The 17,349-nt window shown below is 39.3% G+C and overlaps 1 protein-coding gene across 1 annotated transcript in view; it reads left to right on the forward strand.

The window, feature by feature from the left end:
* The window catches only part of phf3 (PHD finger protein 3), a 160,984-nt gene that overhangs the window by 116,812 nt on the left and 26,823 nt on the right, over nucleotides 1-17,349 (forward strand). The window contains exons 10-16 of the mRNA XM_043681528.2: nucleotides 214-370; nucleotides 7,335-7,451; nucleotides 11,212-11,340; nucleotides 12,012-12,156; nucleotides 14,797-14,998; nucleotides 15,167-15,314; nucleotides 16,654-16,743. Of these exons, the coding sequence (XP_043537463.2) occupies nucleotides 214-370; nucleotides 7,335-7,451; nucleotides 11,212-11,340; nucleotides 12,012-12,156; nucleotides 14,797-14,998; nucleotides 15,167-15,314; nucleotides 16,654-16,743 (988 nt within the window). The remainder of the gene's footprint in view (nucleotides 1-213; nucleotides 371-7,334; nucleotides 7,452-11,211; nucleotides 11,341-12,011; nucleotides 12,157-14,796; nucleotides 14,999-15,166; nucleotides 15,315-16,653; nucleotides 16,744-17,349) is intronic.

A 17,349-nucleotide genomic window follows, 5' to 3' on the forward strand; every position in this document is an offset into this window, starting at 1 on the left:
GAAGGGATTAAAGGGGGAAGGGTGGGCAATGCTGGAAGATCGGGGAATGGAATTAAATTAGATAGCTCTTTGACACAATGGGTTGAGCAGCCAACAGTGCTGTTTGATTCTATGATTCTCCATGTTAGGTCTCATAAGAAATACAATATTGCCCATTGCTAACTTTATAATTATGGCTATATTAACAAAGAAACACATTTTACTTTTGTTCAGGCTCTCAGAATCGGATTTGAAAGTTCCAGAGGAGCGAGCAACAAAGGTTGCAGCCAGGATTGAAAGAAAACTATTTTCTTTTTATGGAGACACTGATACTAAATATAAAAGCAAATACCGAAGTTTGATGTTTAACCTCAAAGATCCAAAAAATCAAGTATGTAAATAGCAATTATTCCAAAGAAAAATTGAAAGAGAAAGTTGCTTTATGCTGAATTTTGAGCACTTGTTTGTAAGATTAATATTATGGAATCGAGTTCTTCAAAGTTGACTTTAGGTGTTTGGATTCATGTCAGTTTTATTTTTCTGTTTCCTATCTTACAATGTCTTAAACAGAGGAAATATATTTTGTTTCAGTTTGTGTTGGCAGATATCGTGTGAAATATAGAGTAAGTTATTTATCAGGTGCAATGTGCTTATTGACTAATGCTAATATTAAACTCATCATTTTCACAAGATAATATTGGATGCTATTTCATCCTTAGTCATTCATCCACATAGACCTTAAAAGTGACTTACTGTGAAATTAATTCAATTATTAGATGATTGCCCAGTTACTGTGTTTGAAAGTCCATCCCACTTGTTGATTATCCATTATAAAAATTATCTTTCTGCTACCAATCCTAAATTTGCTTTGAACCCATTTGAAATTTTCTTTCCCAATGACCAGTCTGAAATCCTCTTTCCCGTTGACCAAGTCATGCAACTTCATTTTTTCCAGATTTTGATACTGTTACCATACAATTAACTGTCTTGTATTCTTGTAACAGATCACTTATGTTATTCCATTCAAGGCACATTCTTTCCTCAGTCTTATGCCTGCACATGCCCCTCCTGGGTCAGTGAACAAATTCTATTTCCATTTCTTCTGCAGTGTCAGCCATGTTTCAGTTAGTAGCACATTTACCCCAGACTTAGAAGATCGCACAGTTACTTCGCAGGTTTATACTCCTGTTAAATACTGAGAGAATGTGGCATTTTTGGGGATGCCATCGTTTGAATGAGATTTTAAACTGAGACCCTCAGGTGAATGTGAACAATCCTGTGGCACTATTTTGAAGGAGGGCAAGGTGCTTATATCTTGTTATGTGGTCAATATTTTTTCCTTACCACTGAAATAAATTATCTTGTTATTATGTGCAAGTTTGCTCTTACATTTTCAAATTGACCACAGTGATTATATTTCAAAAGTACATGGGTGGCTATAAATTGGTGTTAGGATCTCCTGTGAAAAGCATTCTATAAATGCAAGCTTGTTTTTCTTTAATAAAGCAAAATAGTGCAGATGCTGGAAATCTGAAATAAGAACAGAAAGAGCTATAAAATCTCAGCAGATGTGGCAGCAGCTGTCAAGTGTGAAACACAATGTTTCAAGTCACTGTTTGCTTTCTTGACACCACCACCACCACCAACCCCCCTCCCCAGCATTCCCTCACCGTGGTTTGTACTTGTAGGTTTCTTTGATTACAGTTCAGTTGGCAAGTATCAAGTGTAATGGTACATGCTTTCCCTATATCTTGATATCCAGTTTTTAGCTACACTTTAATGTGCATGAAGTATCCCAGCTCCAAGATCATATTTTGTATATAGTGTGAACTTACATTGTGATCAGTTTTATTTCTTATCAGAAGTGAATAGTTAAGCCTTTTTCTTTAATTGTTTTTAACTTAGAATTACCAATATTTCAAGGGATTTTCTTTACAGAAAATTATGAAAAATTGCACAGATGTTGATGCTGTCTTACTGGTAGTTTTGGTCTGCTGATTCCAAAATACAGCTTAGAATTACTCGACAGACTCTTGTTTATTGTTGGTTGCAGAGGTTGAGCATAAAGAGAATGCATTTTTGGGTAAATGTGGAAGGTTAGGTTTCTCAGGATGATTTCTAAAGTCAAAGAGAGTGACCTCTAATTAGCTTTCAAAATGTGGGTTTGAGGGAGGCTCAGTGTGCAGTTCTGGAGTGGAAGAATGCTAGCACTTGACGTTTTTATTGATACCTCTGGCTATCGCTTAAAAAGCATGCTTGGATGTGGGTGCGATTGTAGATCGTCGACCCTAGAATTCGACACTGTTTGCTATCATGCTGGTTTAGCACAGCACTCTGTGTCACGGCAATCTTTGAGAAGCACTGATGTGGAGGTGCCGGTGTTGGACTGGGTTGGACAAAGGTAGAAATCACACAACACCAAATTATAGTCCAACAGGTTTATTTGGAAGCACTAACTTTTGGGCACTGCTCCTTCAGGTGGTTGTGAAGCAAGACCATAAGACACAGAATTTATCGCACAAGATTACAGTGTCATGCAAGTAAAATGATATATTTAATAAACTTAGATTGTTGTTAAGTCTTCCATTTTTTATCATGGGTTACAGGTTTTGGTTCATTAATATGTAGTTCATTAACGAACTACTGTTAAGTCATATTCTCAAAATAACTTAGTGTATTATTTTTTAAAAAAGTGACGTATCAGCTCAGGCAATGCATTCAAAGTGTGAGGTCAGAGTCTGTATCCCAGTCTTGACTCAGACTGGTTCTATTTCCAAAGTGAAATTTACAAAATATCATATGGATTGACTGTCTATATTGACTGCCTACAGGGTGTGCATTTTTTGAGCGAAATAGAATGTATCTGCAAATATAATTCTTCAGGATACAAATGCTACAGGAAGGACAGAAAGGCAGGCAAGAGAGGAGGGGGAGTAGCGTTTTTGATAAGAGATAGCATTACAAAATTCTGAGGGAGGATATTCCCGAAAATACATCCAGGGAAGTTATTTGGGTGAAACTGAGAAATAAGAAAGGGATGATCACCTTATTGGGATTGTATTGTAGACCCCCTACTACGCAGGGGGAAATTGAGAAACAAATTTGTAAGAAGATCTCAGTTATCTATAAATATACTAGTATAATAGGGTGGTATAAGTATAATAGGGTGGTTATGCTCGGGGATTTTAATTTGCCAAATGTAGACTGAGACTGCCATAGTGTTCAGGATTTAGATGGAGAAGAATTTAAGTGTGTACAAGAATTTTTTTTGATTCAGTATGTAGGTGTACCTACTAAAGAAGGTACAAAACTTGACCTTCTCTTGGGAAATAAGGCAGGGCAAATGACTGAGGTGTCAGTGGGGGAGCACTTTGGGTCCAGCGACCATAATTCTATTAGTTCTAAAATAGTGATGGAAAAGGATATACTAGATCTACCAGTTGAATTTCTAAATTGGAGAAAGGCCAATTTTGACGGTATTAGGCAAGAACTTTCAAAAGCCGATTGGGGGCAGATGTTTGCAGGTAAAGGGGCGGCTGGAAAATGTGAAGCCTTCAGAATTGAGATAATGGGAGTCCAGAGACGGTATATTCCAGTTAGGGTGAAAGAAAAAGGCTGCTAGGTATAGTGAATGCTGGATGACTAAAGAAATTGAGGGTTTGGTTAAGAAAAAGAAGGAAGCATGTGTCACATTTAGACAGGATAGATCAAATGAATCCTTAGAATATAAAGGGAATAGGAGTATACTTAAGAGGGAAATCAAGAGGGCAAAAAGGGGATGTGAGATAGCTTTGGCAAATAGAGTTAAGGAGAATCCAAAGGGTTTTTACAAATAGATTAAGGGCAAAAGGGTAACTAGGGAGAGAATAGGGCCCCTCAAAGATCAGCAAAGCAGCCTTTGTGTGGAGCCGCAGGAGATGGGGGAGATATTAATCGAGTATTTTGCATCAGTATTTACTGTGGAAAAGGACATGGAAGATGTAGAATGTAGGGAAATAGATGGTGACATCTTGAAAAATGTCCATATTACAGAGGAGGAAGTGGTGGATGTCTTGAAACGCATAAAAATGAATAAATCCCCAGACCTGATCAGGTCTACCGTAGAACTCTGTGGGAAGCTAGGGAAGTGATGAGATATTTGTATCGTCGATCGTCACATGTGAGATGCCAGAAGACTGGAGGTTGGCTAACGTGGTGCCACTGTTTAAGAAGGGTGATAAGGACAAGCCAGGTGAGCCTGACATTGGTGATGGGCAAATTGTTGGAGGGAATCCTGAGGGCCAGGATTATATGTATTTGGAAAGGCAAGGACTGATTAGGGATAGTCAACATGGCTTTGTGCGTGGGAAATAATGTCTCACAAACTTGATTGAGTTTTTTAAGAAGTAACAAAGAGGATTGATGAGGGCAGAGCGGTAGATGTGATTATATGGACTTCAGTAAGGCATTCAACAAGGTTCCCCATGGGAGACTGATTAACAAGGTTAGATCTTATGGAATACAGGGAGAACTAGCCATTTGGATACAGAACTGGCTCAAAGGTAGAAGACAGAGGGTGGTGGTGGAGGGTTGTTGTTCAGACTGGATGCCTGTGACCAGTGGAGTGCCACAAGGATCGACTACTTTTCATCATTTATATAAATGATTTCAATGTGAGCATAAGAGATATAGTTATGTAAGTTTGCAGATGACAGCCAAATTGGAGGTTAGTGGACAGTGAAGAGGGTTACCTCAGATTACAACGGGATCTTGATCAGATGGGCCAATGGGCTGAGAAGTGGCAGATGGAGTTTAATTTAGATAAATGTGAGCTGCTGCATTTTGGGAAAGCAAATCTTAGCAGGACTTATACACTTAATGGTAAGGTCCTAGGGAATGTTGCTGAACAAAGACACCTTGGAGTGCAGGTTCATAGCTCCTTGAAAGTGGAGTCGCAGGTAAATAGGATAGTGAAGAAGGTGTTTGTTATGCTTTCCTTTATTGGTCAGAGTATTCAGTACTGTAGTTGGGAGGGCATGTAGCTGTACAGGACATTGGTTAGGCCGCTGTTGGAACATTGCATGTAATTCTGGGCTCGTTCCTATCAAAAGGATGTTGTGAAACTTGAAAGGGTTCAGAAAAGATTAACAAGGATGTTGCCAGGGTTGGAGGATTTGAGCTATGGGGAGAGGTTGAATAGACTGGGGCAGTTTTCCCTGGAGCGTCGGAGGCTGAGGGGTGACTTTATAGACGTTTACAAAATTATGAGGGGCATGGATAGGATAAATAGGCAAAGTCTTTTGCCGGGGGTGGGAGAGTCCAGAACTGGAGGGTGAGAGGGGAAAGATATAAAAGAGACCTAAGGAGCAACATTTTCACACAGAGGGTGGTACATGTATGGAATGAGCTGCCAGAGGAAGTGGTGGAGGCTCGTACAATTGCAACATTTAAAAGGCATCCGGATGGATATATGAATAGGAAGGGTATTGAGGGATATGGGCCAGATGCTGCCAGGTGGGACTAGATTGAGTTGGGATATCTGGTTGGCATGGATGAGTTGGACCAAAGGGTCTGTTTCCGTGCTGTACATCTCTATGACTCTAATGCCAATCAAGTTTAGGTCATGTTCCTTTCATCAATTTTAAATAATTAATCATCAGGATAACTTCTAATTAGATAGATGCACCAACAATAATAAAATCTAATTTAGAGCAGCAGTGGCTGATGTTTTTTAAAAAAAGGTTAATTTTTTTAAAAAAATGATAATTTAGAGCAGTGATGCTGGAGGCCTCATGTGGCAATATCCCTAGCCCTGGACCAGGAAGCCTGGGTTCAAGTCCCACCTGCTCCAAAGGATTGTAATAATTTCTCTGAAGTTGGTTAGGAAAATTATTAAAATAAAAAACTTGAAGCATAGTCAAATACAAGAAAATAAAAATGTAATGCAAAGCTTACAAATACAATATGTGCATAATTAAAACAACTTATTTCAGGAAAAATAAAATTTCATAATCAAGGAAAATTTATTCTCCCTTTTAAATCTTTCCCCTTTCACCCTAAACCTATGCCCTCTAGTTCTGGACTCCCTCAACCCAGGGAAAAGACCTTGTCTATTTTCTCTATCCATGCCCCTCAAAATTTTATAAACCTCTACAAGGTCACCCCGTCAGTCTCCGATGCTCCAGGGAAAGCAGCCCCAGCCTATTCAGTCTCTACCTATAGCTCAAACTCTCCAATCCTTATAAATTTACATGAAAACACCCAGAAATAAAGTCATTAATCTGCTTTAACTCTGTTGGAGGCTGTAAAAATGTCAGTGAGCTACCTAAGAGCCATTCAAATTGTGTTTCTGTAAGCAATAGGAAGAGGTATGCTAAGACCAACTGATTTTGCTGTCTGTTGTGTTTAACACTCATTAGTGATAGAACAGGTCCTCTGTTTACATGCTGTTAATATTTAAAATATATCAAAGAACTCAATATTAGAAAACACTTGGATCCACATTCTCCTATGAGAATGCATTCAAGAATTTTTAAAAATGTGTTAACAACGTTCCTTGCACCCTTTTCCAGTTAAAAATCACACAACACCAGGTTTTTATTTTCTTGTATTTTTAACTTTGTACACCCCAGTCCAACACCGGCATCTCCGAATCCTTTCTTTTCCAGAGTATAGATACTAGACTGGATAGTCTTTCCTCGTAAAGGACACTAAATTTTATGAATCCGTCCTGTAGCCACCTTCTGGACTCCTTCAGTAGCTCGAAATTCTTCCAGTAATAGCAGCCCTGAGTTTCTTACATAATTTACACAGAAACAGCTCTAAAATTTTTTTTGTGTTTTTCTTAATATTGGACACTTGCTCTGTGACCTCCTTCAGGCAGGAGTTAAATTGGTAAAGTATTATCCTATTTTCTATAATGTGCTTTACTTTCTTTAATCTATTTCTTTAAATCTTTGATAGATCTCTGTTATCTTTCTGCACTGCTTCTAACCCCTAACTGTTGTTGAAATGTACTTAAAATGGGGCTTTTGTTTGTCTAGTTAGACAGGATTTTGGTCTAAGATTTCCTGCTCAGGTAACTATTACAAAGCTGTTTCACAAAGAATCCTGAGGAGAAAGGGAATTGTCCATGAGATATTCAATGTCCCTTCATGTCAGGCCTGTCATATGCTCCTGATTATATTTTCTGTCAGATGTCCAGTCTTTGACAATCTGGACTGGAAGATTAGGCCTCTTACTTTGAATGGTCAATAATTCAATTTCTTCATTTAATCATTCATGTGATTTAAGTACACTTCTTTACTGTGCAAAAAAAGTAATTTTATATTAAATATAGGCTAGAACTTTTATCTGAAAACTATTGAATATTTCAGGTCTTATTCAAGCGAGTCTTAAAGGGTGACATTGTACCTGATCATTTAATTCGTATGAGTCCAGAAGAACTGGCATCCAAGGAATTAGCGGCATGGAGACAAAGAGAGAATAGACATGTAAGATCTGTTTTGGTGGTTGTTTATTTTGATGCATATTCCCTTTCTAGGAATAATTTGCATTAATTTCTGTACCTGTTATCTCCTAGAGTCATAGAGAGGTGTACAGCCGAGAAATAAGTCCTTCGACCTACTATGTCTATGCCGACCAACAAACGGCAACCTACACTAAACCCTGCACTCCATCCATAGCTTACTATGTCCTGACATTTTAAGTGCTCATCCAGGTGCTGCTTAAATTTTGTGGAAGTACATGCCTCCACTACCCTCTCAGGTAGCACGTTTCATATTTCTACCACCTTGTGGATGAAAAAGTCTTTCTCTGATCTCCACTAAATTAATCCTTACCTTAAACTTGTGTCCACTGGTCTTAGACATGTCTGCCATAGGGAAAACTTTCTTATGATTTACCCTCTCTATGCCTCATATAATTTTGTATCTTTCCATCCAATTCCTCCTCAGCATCCTCTACTGCAACGAAAAAAACCCAATCTCTCCTCAAAACTGAGACTTTTTATCCCAGGCAACACCCTTGTGATTAGATTAGATTAGATTACAGTGTGGAAACAGGCCCTTCGGCCCAACAAGTCCACACCGACCCGCCGAAGCGAAACCCACCCATACCCCTACATTTACCCCTTACCTAACACTACAGGCAATTTAGTATGGCCAATTCACCTGACCCTGCACATCTTTGGATGGTGGGAGGAAACCGGAGCACCCGGAGGAAACCCACACAGACACGGGGAGAACGTGCACACTCCACACAGTCAGTCGCCTGAGGCGGGAATTGAACCCGGGTCTCTGGCGCTGTGAGGCAGCAGTGCTAACCACTGTGCCACCGTGCCGCCCACCGTGAGTCTCCTTTCGAATGCAGTTGCATTCTTCTGATTGTGTGGCGTCTAGAACTACACAAATATTCCATCTATGGCCTAACCAATGTTAAAATCACTTGTAACAAGACTTCCTTGCTCCTATATTCTGTGAGAAAGTGAGGACTGCAGATGCTGGAGATCAGAGCTGAAAATGTGTTGCTGGAAAAGCGCAGCAGGTCAGGCAGCATCCAAGGAGCAGGAGGGCTCATGCCCGAAACATCGACTCTCCTTCTTGAAACGTCGACTCTCCTGCTCCTTGGATGCTGCCTGACCTGCTGCGCTTTTCCAGCAACACATTTTCAGCTCCTATATTCTGTGCCATGGCTAATGAATGCAAGAATCCTGTGTGCCTCCTTCACCACCCTGTCTACCTTTGCTGATACTTCAGCGATCTGTGGAATTGGGTCCCTTTGTTCCTCAGCACTCCCTAGGGACCTAACATTCATTGTATATATCCTTCCTTTGTTATGCCTCCAAAACGCATCACCTCGCACTTACTAAATTCCCTATTCCATCGCTCTGCTTAACCAGCTGATCAGTATCTGACTGTAGTCTGAGACCATCCTCCTGATTGTAAACAACACCACTAATTTTGTGTCATCTGTAAACTTACTAATTATACGTTCTGCATTCACATTCAAGTCATTAACATGCATATATGCAACCAACAAGGGTTCCAGAATCGATCCCTGTGGAACACCGTTGATCACAGGCTTCTAATCTCTAAGACAATTGTCCACCATCATACTTTATCCCAGTTGCCAACTTGCCATGTATTCAATGAGCCTCTACCTTTTGGACCAGTTTTCCACTTAGAACCTTGTCAAAATCCATGTAAATCACATAAACCGCACTACCTTTGTCAATATATGTAGTCACTCAGCTAAATTAGCCAGGCAGGATCTTTCTCTTATAAAATTAATGCTGACTATCCGTGATCAATCCCTGCCTTTTCGAGTACAGATTAATCCTGTCCCTCAGATTTTTTTCCAATAATTTCCCTATTACTGATATCAAACTAACTGATCTGTAGTAACTGGCTGATTCCTGCTGCTCTTATAAAAGGAGGCATATTTGTTATCTCCAGTCATCTGGCACTTCACCTGTGGCCAGGAAACTACTAAGCATTTCTGTCAAGACTCAATCACTGCCATGCCCCCCATAGCAACCTGGGATGCATCACATCAGGTCCTGGGGATTTATGTACCTTCTTGCCTCCTAAAACACATTGCCTCCTTATTAATGTTAACATGTTCTAGAACCTTACCATCCCAACTGAAATTCCTGGCTGCAATGTCTTTCTTCTGTGAATGCCATTTAGAAATAATCATTTAAGACCTCACCCATGTCAAATGGATTCATGCGCAGATTGTCCCTTTAGTATATAATAGATTCCATTCTTTCCCTAGTAATTCTCTTACTTTAATGTTCTTTGAAAATTCCTTGGAATTTTCCTAAATTCTGTATGCCAAAGATAATTTGTGTCTCCTCTGTGCCCTCCTAATTTACTTTTTAAGCAACCTATTATGAACTAAGCCAGACCCCCTCAAAATATTTCAAGAAGATAGCCTCGACCCTAACTACTTATTTTAAAGACAGATGTGCAATGGATATTTCAGGTGTGATGCAGCTGATGCAGTGGGAAGGCGATGGCCTAGTGGTATTATCACTGGACTGTTAATCCAGAGACCCAGGTCATGTTCTGGGGACCCGGGTTCGAATCCTGCCATGGCAGATGGTAGAATTTGAATTCAACGAAAATCTGGAATTAGGAGTCTAATGCTGACCATGAATCTATTGTCGATTGTTGGAAAAACCCACCTGGTTCACTAATATCTTTAGGGAAGAATCCTTATCTTGTCTGTCCTACGTATGACTGCAGACCAGAGCAATATGGTTGACTCTTAATTGCCCTCTGGGCAGTTAGGGGTGGGCAATAAATGCTGGCCTAGCCAGTGGCGTCTTCAACCCATGCACGAATTTTAAAAAAAACAAACACACCCCTTGGCAAAATTCAAAATGCAGGTTCTTACAGGCAGGAGAAATTTCAGAGAAAGAGGTCAGTTAAGAATCATCTGCTGAAGCATGGGACCTTTCTATGGACTGTACCAGCTTCTCACTGTTACAACTAACAAAAAATTATAAAAAACCTGAACAGACCATTCAACTGCCATTGTTAAACTAGGCCCTTCCCAGACATTTTGGCCCCTCTGCCTTTACAGCCTCAAAAGAAATCCCAAGGACAAAATAACCTTGTTAAAGTAATAACATCGTCACAAACCCCCTGCATGTTCTATACATCTGAAGAGCCTTCCCTGTTTTTAATGTGTTGCACCTGACATAACCGTCGTTCTTTTTCTTTAAAAAAACTGTGGCTATCCCTTCACATCCAGGGTTCCCTAAACTTGCTGCCCTTGTCCTTCATTTTAGAGCAACATGCTGGCCCTGAATTCTAATTGTGCAATTTTTAAAAGTCTCCCACTTCCCAAATGTAAACTTACCTGCAAGTAGTTGCTTCCAGTCAGTTTGCCACATTCTGTCTAATAATATTGAAATTCAACTTTCCCCAATTTTGGCACTTCTGCAGCGTCCTTATCCCTTTCTATAATGACTTTGAAATGTATAGCCACTATAACATAAATGCTTGCCCACAGAAACTTTAATGGCTTGACCAGCTTCATTCCCTAGGGTGAGGACACTGACACAAAAGATTTTCCTGGATGCACTTTAAAAATGTCATCCTTGTCTAATTGTTTCACAGTAGGGCAATCTCATTTAATGTTAATAAAATTCATTTGGATAGCATGTAGGTTGACAGATTATGTATTCATAAGCTTTCCTTTTCATTTTCATGTGTAAAGGAAATATTCTTGTTTTACGCACAGATGATTGAAATGATAGAAAAGGAACAAAGGGAGGTTGAAAGACGACCAATTACGAAAATAACTCACAAAGGAGAAATAGAAATTGAAAGTGAAGCACCAATAAAGGAATCTGAGACAGTAATTACAGAGGTAAATGAAAAACATGATCAAGTAAAATACTTTGGGAAGATCGTTAATATTTTATGTAAAATCAGATATAGTAAATACCTTGGCTGTTTCATGTGTATTGACTAATTTATTTGCATTTGACCATTGTGTTACAGCCAAGTTTTCTGTTGCTAAAGCATCTTATGACATAGATTAATTCCAGCGTTTACAGCAGTAATATAAGTAGATAAAGAAACATGTTAGCCTGGATAAAGTATCCAGATTTTACTAACGCTTTATGGTTATAATTTAAGCATGGAGGTCACCCTGTCCTATTGTCTATCCATTAAAATTAATGGATGGAAAACCATGTGAAACACTTTAATCTTGTATCATGGCATCATTTCATAAAACCTGTCTTCATTCCACAAGTGGTTATGATTTTTCACTTTTGTAAGCTAATTTTTTTTTTCTTTGTGCTCAGTTATTGACAATTTTATGAACAATGTCTTCATTGGAATCTGTCCTCCGCATCTGTTTTGAATTTATTGAACAATTTAAAGGAAATTATATTTTCAATTAGATTTTAACCAAATATATTTAAATAAACTATTCATTTTTTTTTAATTGAACCTATAACCTAGTGCATAAAGAACGGATGCATGATCCATATTTTCAAATAAAGTGGAAATTTTCATTGTGATCTCTATTAGGGGGCTGAACTAAAACCTATCGAGCCAAAATCTGTAGTTGAGAAATGGGAAGAGACTGAAGAAGAAACATCAACAGATATGACAGAGGACACTACTTGTCAGCACAAGAAACACCTCTTTGACTTGAATTGCAAAATTTGCACAGGTAATGGACATGCAAATTGATTTAGGGTTATGTGTGGAAAAGAAGAGTTCTTGTAGTGCAATAGTTGTGTTCCTCCATTTGAGCTAGATGGCTCAGATTACAATTCCACCTGCTCCAGAGGTGTTCAACAAGTTGATTAGAAGATACCTATAACATACATATATGACTGGAAAAGATATTGTAATGGCAAATTTATTTTAAAATTAATTATATCATAGAACGATGACAGCATGGGGTTGGGGTAGGGGGTGGTCATTTGAAAAATCATAATGTAATCAAGCAGAGTCAACTTAGTTTAATGAAAGGAAAATGGAGTCTGAATGATTATTTTTTAGGAAATCTCCACCGGAGTGAATAGAGACGAATCAGTAGATGTGTTGTATTTAGACTTCCAGAAGGTATTTGACAAAGTACTTCACAAAAGGTCAAGTCATATATTAGAGGTAGTGGCATTGATAAAGTATTGGATATTGAGTAGGAAGCAGTGATTGGAGATATGGGGTCCTTTTCAGGTTGGCAACCAGTACTGGGACAGTGACTGATTGTAACACTATATATTTATGAATGACTTGGAGGAAAGAAGTGAATGAACTATAGCCAGATTGGCAGATGACACAAAAATAGGTGAAAGGGCAACTGCAAGTAAGTTCATATATAGAGTGATATTGACAGGTTAAGTAAATGGGCAAAAAGCAGATGGGACATAATGTGGAAAAATATGAAGTTAATTTTGGACAGGAGAACAAAAGAACAGCATTATTTAAGTGAAGAAAAACTGCAGAAAGCTGCAACACAAAGGGAGTGGGGTCACTTGTGCATGAAGCACAGAAAGCTAGCGCACGGATGTAGCAGGTAATTAGGAAGGTTAATGGAATGTTGCCTCTTTATTCAAGGAAGTTTCAGTATGATTAGGGAAGTCTTACTGCAATTGTATAAGCTATTGCTGAGACCACATCTGGAGTACTTAGAGCAGTTTCAATTCCCTTATTTAAGGGCATTAAGGTGAGAGGAGAAAGTTTCAAGAAAGTTTGAGGCAATTCAGAGGAGGTTCATTGGAATGATCCCTGGTTGGAGAGGTTATCTTATGAGCAAATGCTAACCATGTTCGGACTGTGCTCGAGTTTAGAAGAATGGATGAAGCTCTGATCAAAATATATGGGATTCTTAAAGATCTGGACATGATACATGCTGAGAGGATGTTTCTCCTCATGGGAGAGTCTCAGCCGAGAGGGCGTAGTTTCAGAATAATGGGTACTAATTTAAGACTGAACAGAGGAGGAATTTCTTTTGAGGATTGAGAATCTTTAGAGCTCCTTGTAACATAGAGCCTGGGGGTATGCGGAGGTATGGTGGAGGGAGGGATCCTTGGTGCTGAGTCTTTAAAGCTGAGATAAATTTTGATCAGCAGGGGAATCATGGGTTGTGATGAGAGTTAACATGAGGAATTTTAGATTAGCTGTGATCCTGATAAATGGTGGAACAGCCTCAGTGGGCCATATGGCATATTCCTGCTCCAGTTTCTTATAGTTTTAAACATTGGAAACTGTATTACAAAATTGTTTAGCTTTTAAGGCACTTCAGCTCCTGGCAAAATTAACAACTTTAAGTTTAAGCTATCAGTGTGTCTGACCTTGCGCGTTCCTTGACTTAGAGTCATGCAGCATTGAAACAGACCCTTCGGTCCAAATAGCCCATGCTGACTATGTTCTCAAAATTATCTCGTCCCACTTGCCTGCATTTGGCCCATATCCCTCTAAACCTTTCCAATTCATTTACTTGTCTAAATGTCTTTTTAAATGTTGTAACTGTACCTACATCTATTACTTCCTCTGGCAGTTCATTCCTCACATGTACTGCTCCCTGTGTTTAAAAAAAAGTTGCCCCCTTCTTGAAACTTTCTCCTCTCACCTTAAAAATATGCCCCCCAGTTTTGAACTCTCCCACCCTGGGGAAAAGGCCCCTGCTATTCACTTTATCTATTCCCCTCATGATTTTATAAACCTCGAGAAGGTCACCCTTCAACCTCATATGCTGCAGTGAGAAAAGTCCCAGCCTATCTAGCCTATTTTTATAACTCAAACCCTCTCTTCCTGGCAGCATCTTGGTAAAACTTTTCTAAACCTTCTCCAATTTAATAATGTCCTTCCTACACTAGGGCGACCAGACATTCACACAGTACTCCGGAAGAGACATCACCAACATCCTGTACAATCTCAACACGATGTCCCAACTCCTGTACTTAAAGGTTTGAGCAATGCAGCCATGTGTGCTAAATGCCATCTTAACCATCCTGTGATGCAAATTTCAAGGAATGATGTATCTGAGCCCCTAAGTGTCTCTATTCTGCAACACTACCGGAACCCTACCAATAAGTGATAAGTCCTGCCCTTGTTTGTTTTGCCAAAATGTAATACCTCACATTTATCCAAATTAAACTCCATCTGCCACTCCTCAGCTTCCATTGACCCAATTGATCAAGATCTCTTTGTAATCTTAGATAAACTTCTTCAATGTCCACTATACCACCAATTTTGGTGTCATCTACAAACCTACTAATCATGCCTCCTATATTCTCATCCAAATCATTTAAAAACAGTATGAATTGCATTGGGGTTCATTATAATACGATTTTATTTTCAGGTCGAATGGCTCCACCCACCGAGGAACTGCCTCTGCCAAAAGCCAAAGTGGCAACAAGTGTCATGCGACGTCAGTCAGATGTTGATGCTGAAATGGCTTTTTTGGCCGATGCTCTTTCCTCTGCTTCCAGCATTCTCTCCTTAGATGCAACAATGGAAGAGAGACCTGAATCACCACAGCTAGCAACTTCCTCTGTGACAAGGTAGAAACATCTATTTGAGATTACACTGTACTATTCTCAATATATGCATAATTGTTGTTCAGAAGAGCATGCCACATGAGAAACTATAACTTGATATTTGCTTTAATGTAGAAGTAAGACTAGTTTTAGAGAAGTAATTTTTTGGTTTTTATTTTGTTTTATATTCAGGTCAGATGCATATGATATCACAGAAGATGAATCAAGGTTTCTAGCTCGATTAGATTCTCTCTGGAAGGGATTTATCAACATGCCCAGTGTAGCAAAGTTTGTTACCAAAGCTTATCCTGTCTCTGGCTCAGCTGAACACTTAACAGAGGTACTGTTCTCATCTTGTGTCATTTTAATTTTACAATTACAGTTAACATGTTGTTTTGCAATATTTCAAAGTATGTGCATATTCATTGTTCACAAACCATTGCGTTGCTTTGTCCAAATTTATTGTTTTGTTTTGTCCAACATTTATTGAAATGGCTTTCAGTTTTGTAATTATAAAATGAAAACTCAAGTTAAATTTTACCTTCAGAATGATGAATAGTAGATACAACTTGTTACAGCAAAGCTATAGTCATTGCATTTTTCATCAGTTTTTGCTGTTTAGAAGGTGATAATCTATTGCTGAAGTGCAGGTGAGAGGTGGCATTTGTCCATATGTGCCTCACTGTTAGGCCATTTGAGAGTTCCAATGATGAAGACTGTTTGGAGGGGTTGGGGGTCATTATAGCTAAAGCTGATCCTTTTCATCTCCAATTTATGAAGACGTGGACCCATTTTGGCATTTGAAAATTGCTCTGATGGGGTGAATCTGTTACAGTTGTGGAATCAGTGGGAGGGTAGGGGAGGTGTTGAGGGACCAGTGACACCAAGGATTATGGAGGAAGGAGGCAAAACCTGTGATGTTGGCAGCGATACTGTTTAATACAGTATTTTAAGCAAAAAGCATCTCCTTTTCGTGGAGATTTTTCAAGACAGTAATCAAGCCTCAAGAATTATGAGGGGCATGGATAGGATAAATAGACAAAGTCTTTTCCCTGGGGTGGGGGGGGTCCGGAGCTGGAGGGCATGGGTTTGGGGTGAGAGGAGGATATAAAAGAGACCTTGGAGGGGGGGTGGGGGGGGGGGTGCGTGTGTGGAGTGGGCTGCCAGGGGAAGTGGTGGAGGTTGGTACAGTTGCAACATTTAAAGGACTTTTGGATTGGTATATTAATAGGAGGGGTTTGGAGGGATATAGGCCGGGTGCTGGTGGGTGGGGCTAGATTGGGTTGGGATATCTGGTCGGCATGGACAGGTTGGATCAAAGGGTCTGTTTCCGTACTGTACATCTCTATGACTCTAATTGGCCTGCTAGCCTACACACACTATTAAAAGAGCTGTGAAAAGTTAAAGGATCAACACAGCTTTCAGCACTTAGGAGGAGCTCCAAGGAAACCAAAGCTGTACCACAGCTCATGACCCCAAGCTTTTGACCAATGACCCCATCAAACTTGCAGCTCACAGTTTAGGAAGCTCTGTTCTAGGGGAATATTGTAATTTCTGGAAGAGAGAAATGTAGGAACAAAAGGGGACTACAGGGCCGTAGAGAATAAATAAATTTGAACTTTACTGTATCCTTTATACGTTGTTTAATTAATACACTATAACATCTTCCTTTGCGAAAGGATTTACCAGATACCATACAAGTCGGAGGTAGGATTCCTCCCCAGATGGTTTGGGATTATGTGGACAAGATAAAAGCTTCAGGAACTAAGGTATGCTTTGAAAATGGAGTTGAATGGTCTAGGCTGGAATGTAATTGTCTAAAATGTTAAGAATAGTGGGTTCCATGGATCATGTATTAGTTGATATCTCCTTTAACAGTTCGCTAGTATATAAACCTTTAGAAGGGTGGATTTATGAATCACTGCTCAAGCTTTGGAATTTGGATAATTATGCTGGATGGCAAATTGGATAGGATACACTGGCTTCTACATCTGAACTTCTTAATATACTCTTGCATCACAAAAGCTGTGACATGAGCACTAATACACAAAATCTACTGAGTTTATTACTGTTTTGATCGCAGCTGATGCTATTACTGGACCGGCCAGATTCCAATCTGGATGGATAGACTATATTTTTACATTTAATGAGGTGATCTTTCACTGAAACACAAGCACGCAATGCTGTAGATCTGGTTTCAAAAATGAAGCATAAGTTTGTAAAACAAAATAGAATAGACCCAACTATTTGCATGTCATACCATTTGAAAGATTTTGAAACCCACAGTAAAAATACACTATTCTATCTGTCCCAACACCACCTCTTCACAGTAATCCAATATGGCAACTTAAATTTAATAAAAGTGGTTTTAGGAT

Source organism: Chiloscyllium plagiosum, unplaced genomic scaffold, assembly GCF_037043375.1.
Source record: "Chiloscyllium plagiosum isolate Xiang-an unplaced genomic scaffold, Cpla_swu_hap1 HiC_scaffold_3, whole genome shotgun sequence".
Lineage (NCBI taxonomy): Eukaryota > Metazoa > Chordata > Chondrichthyes > Orectolobiformes > Hemiscylliidae > Chiloscyllium > Chiloscyllium plagiosum.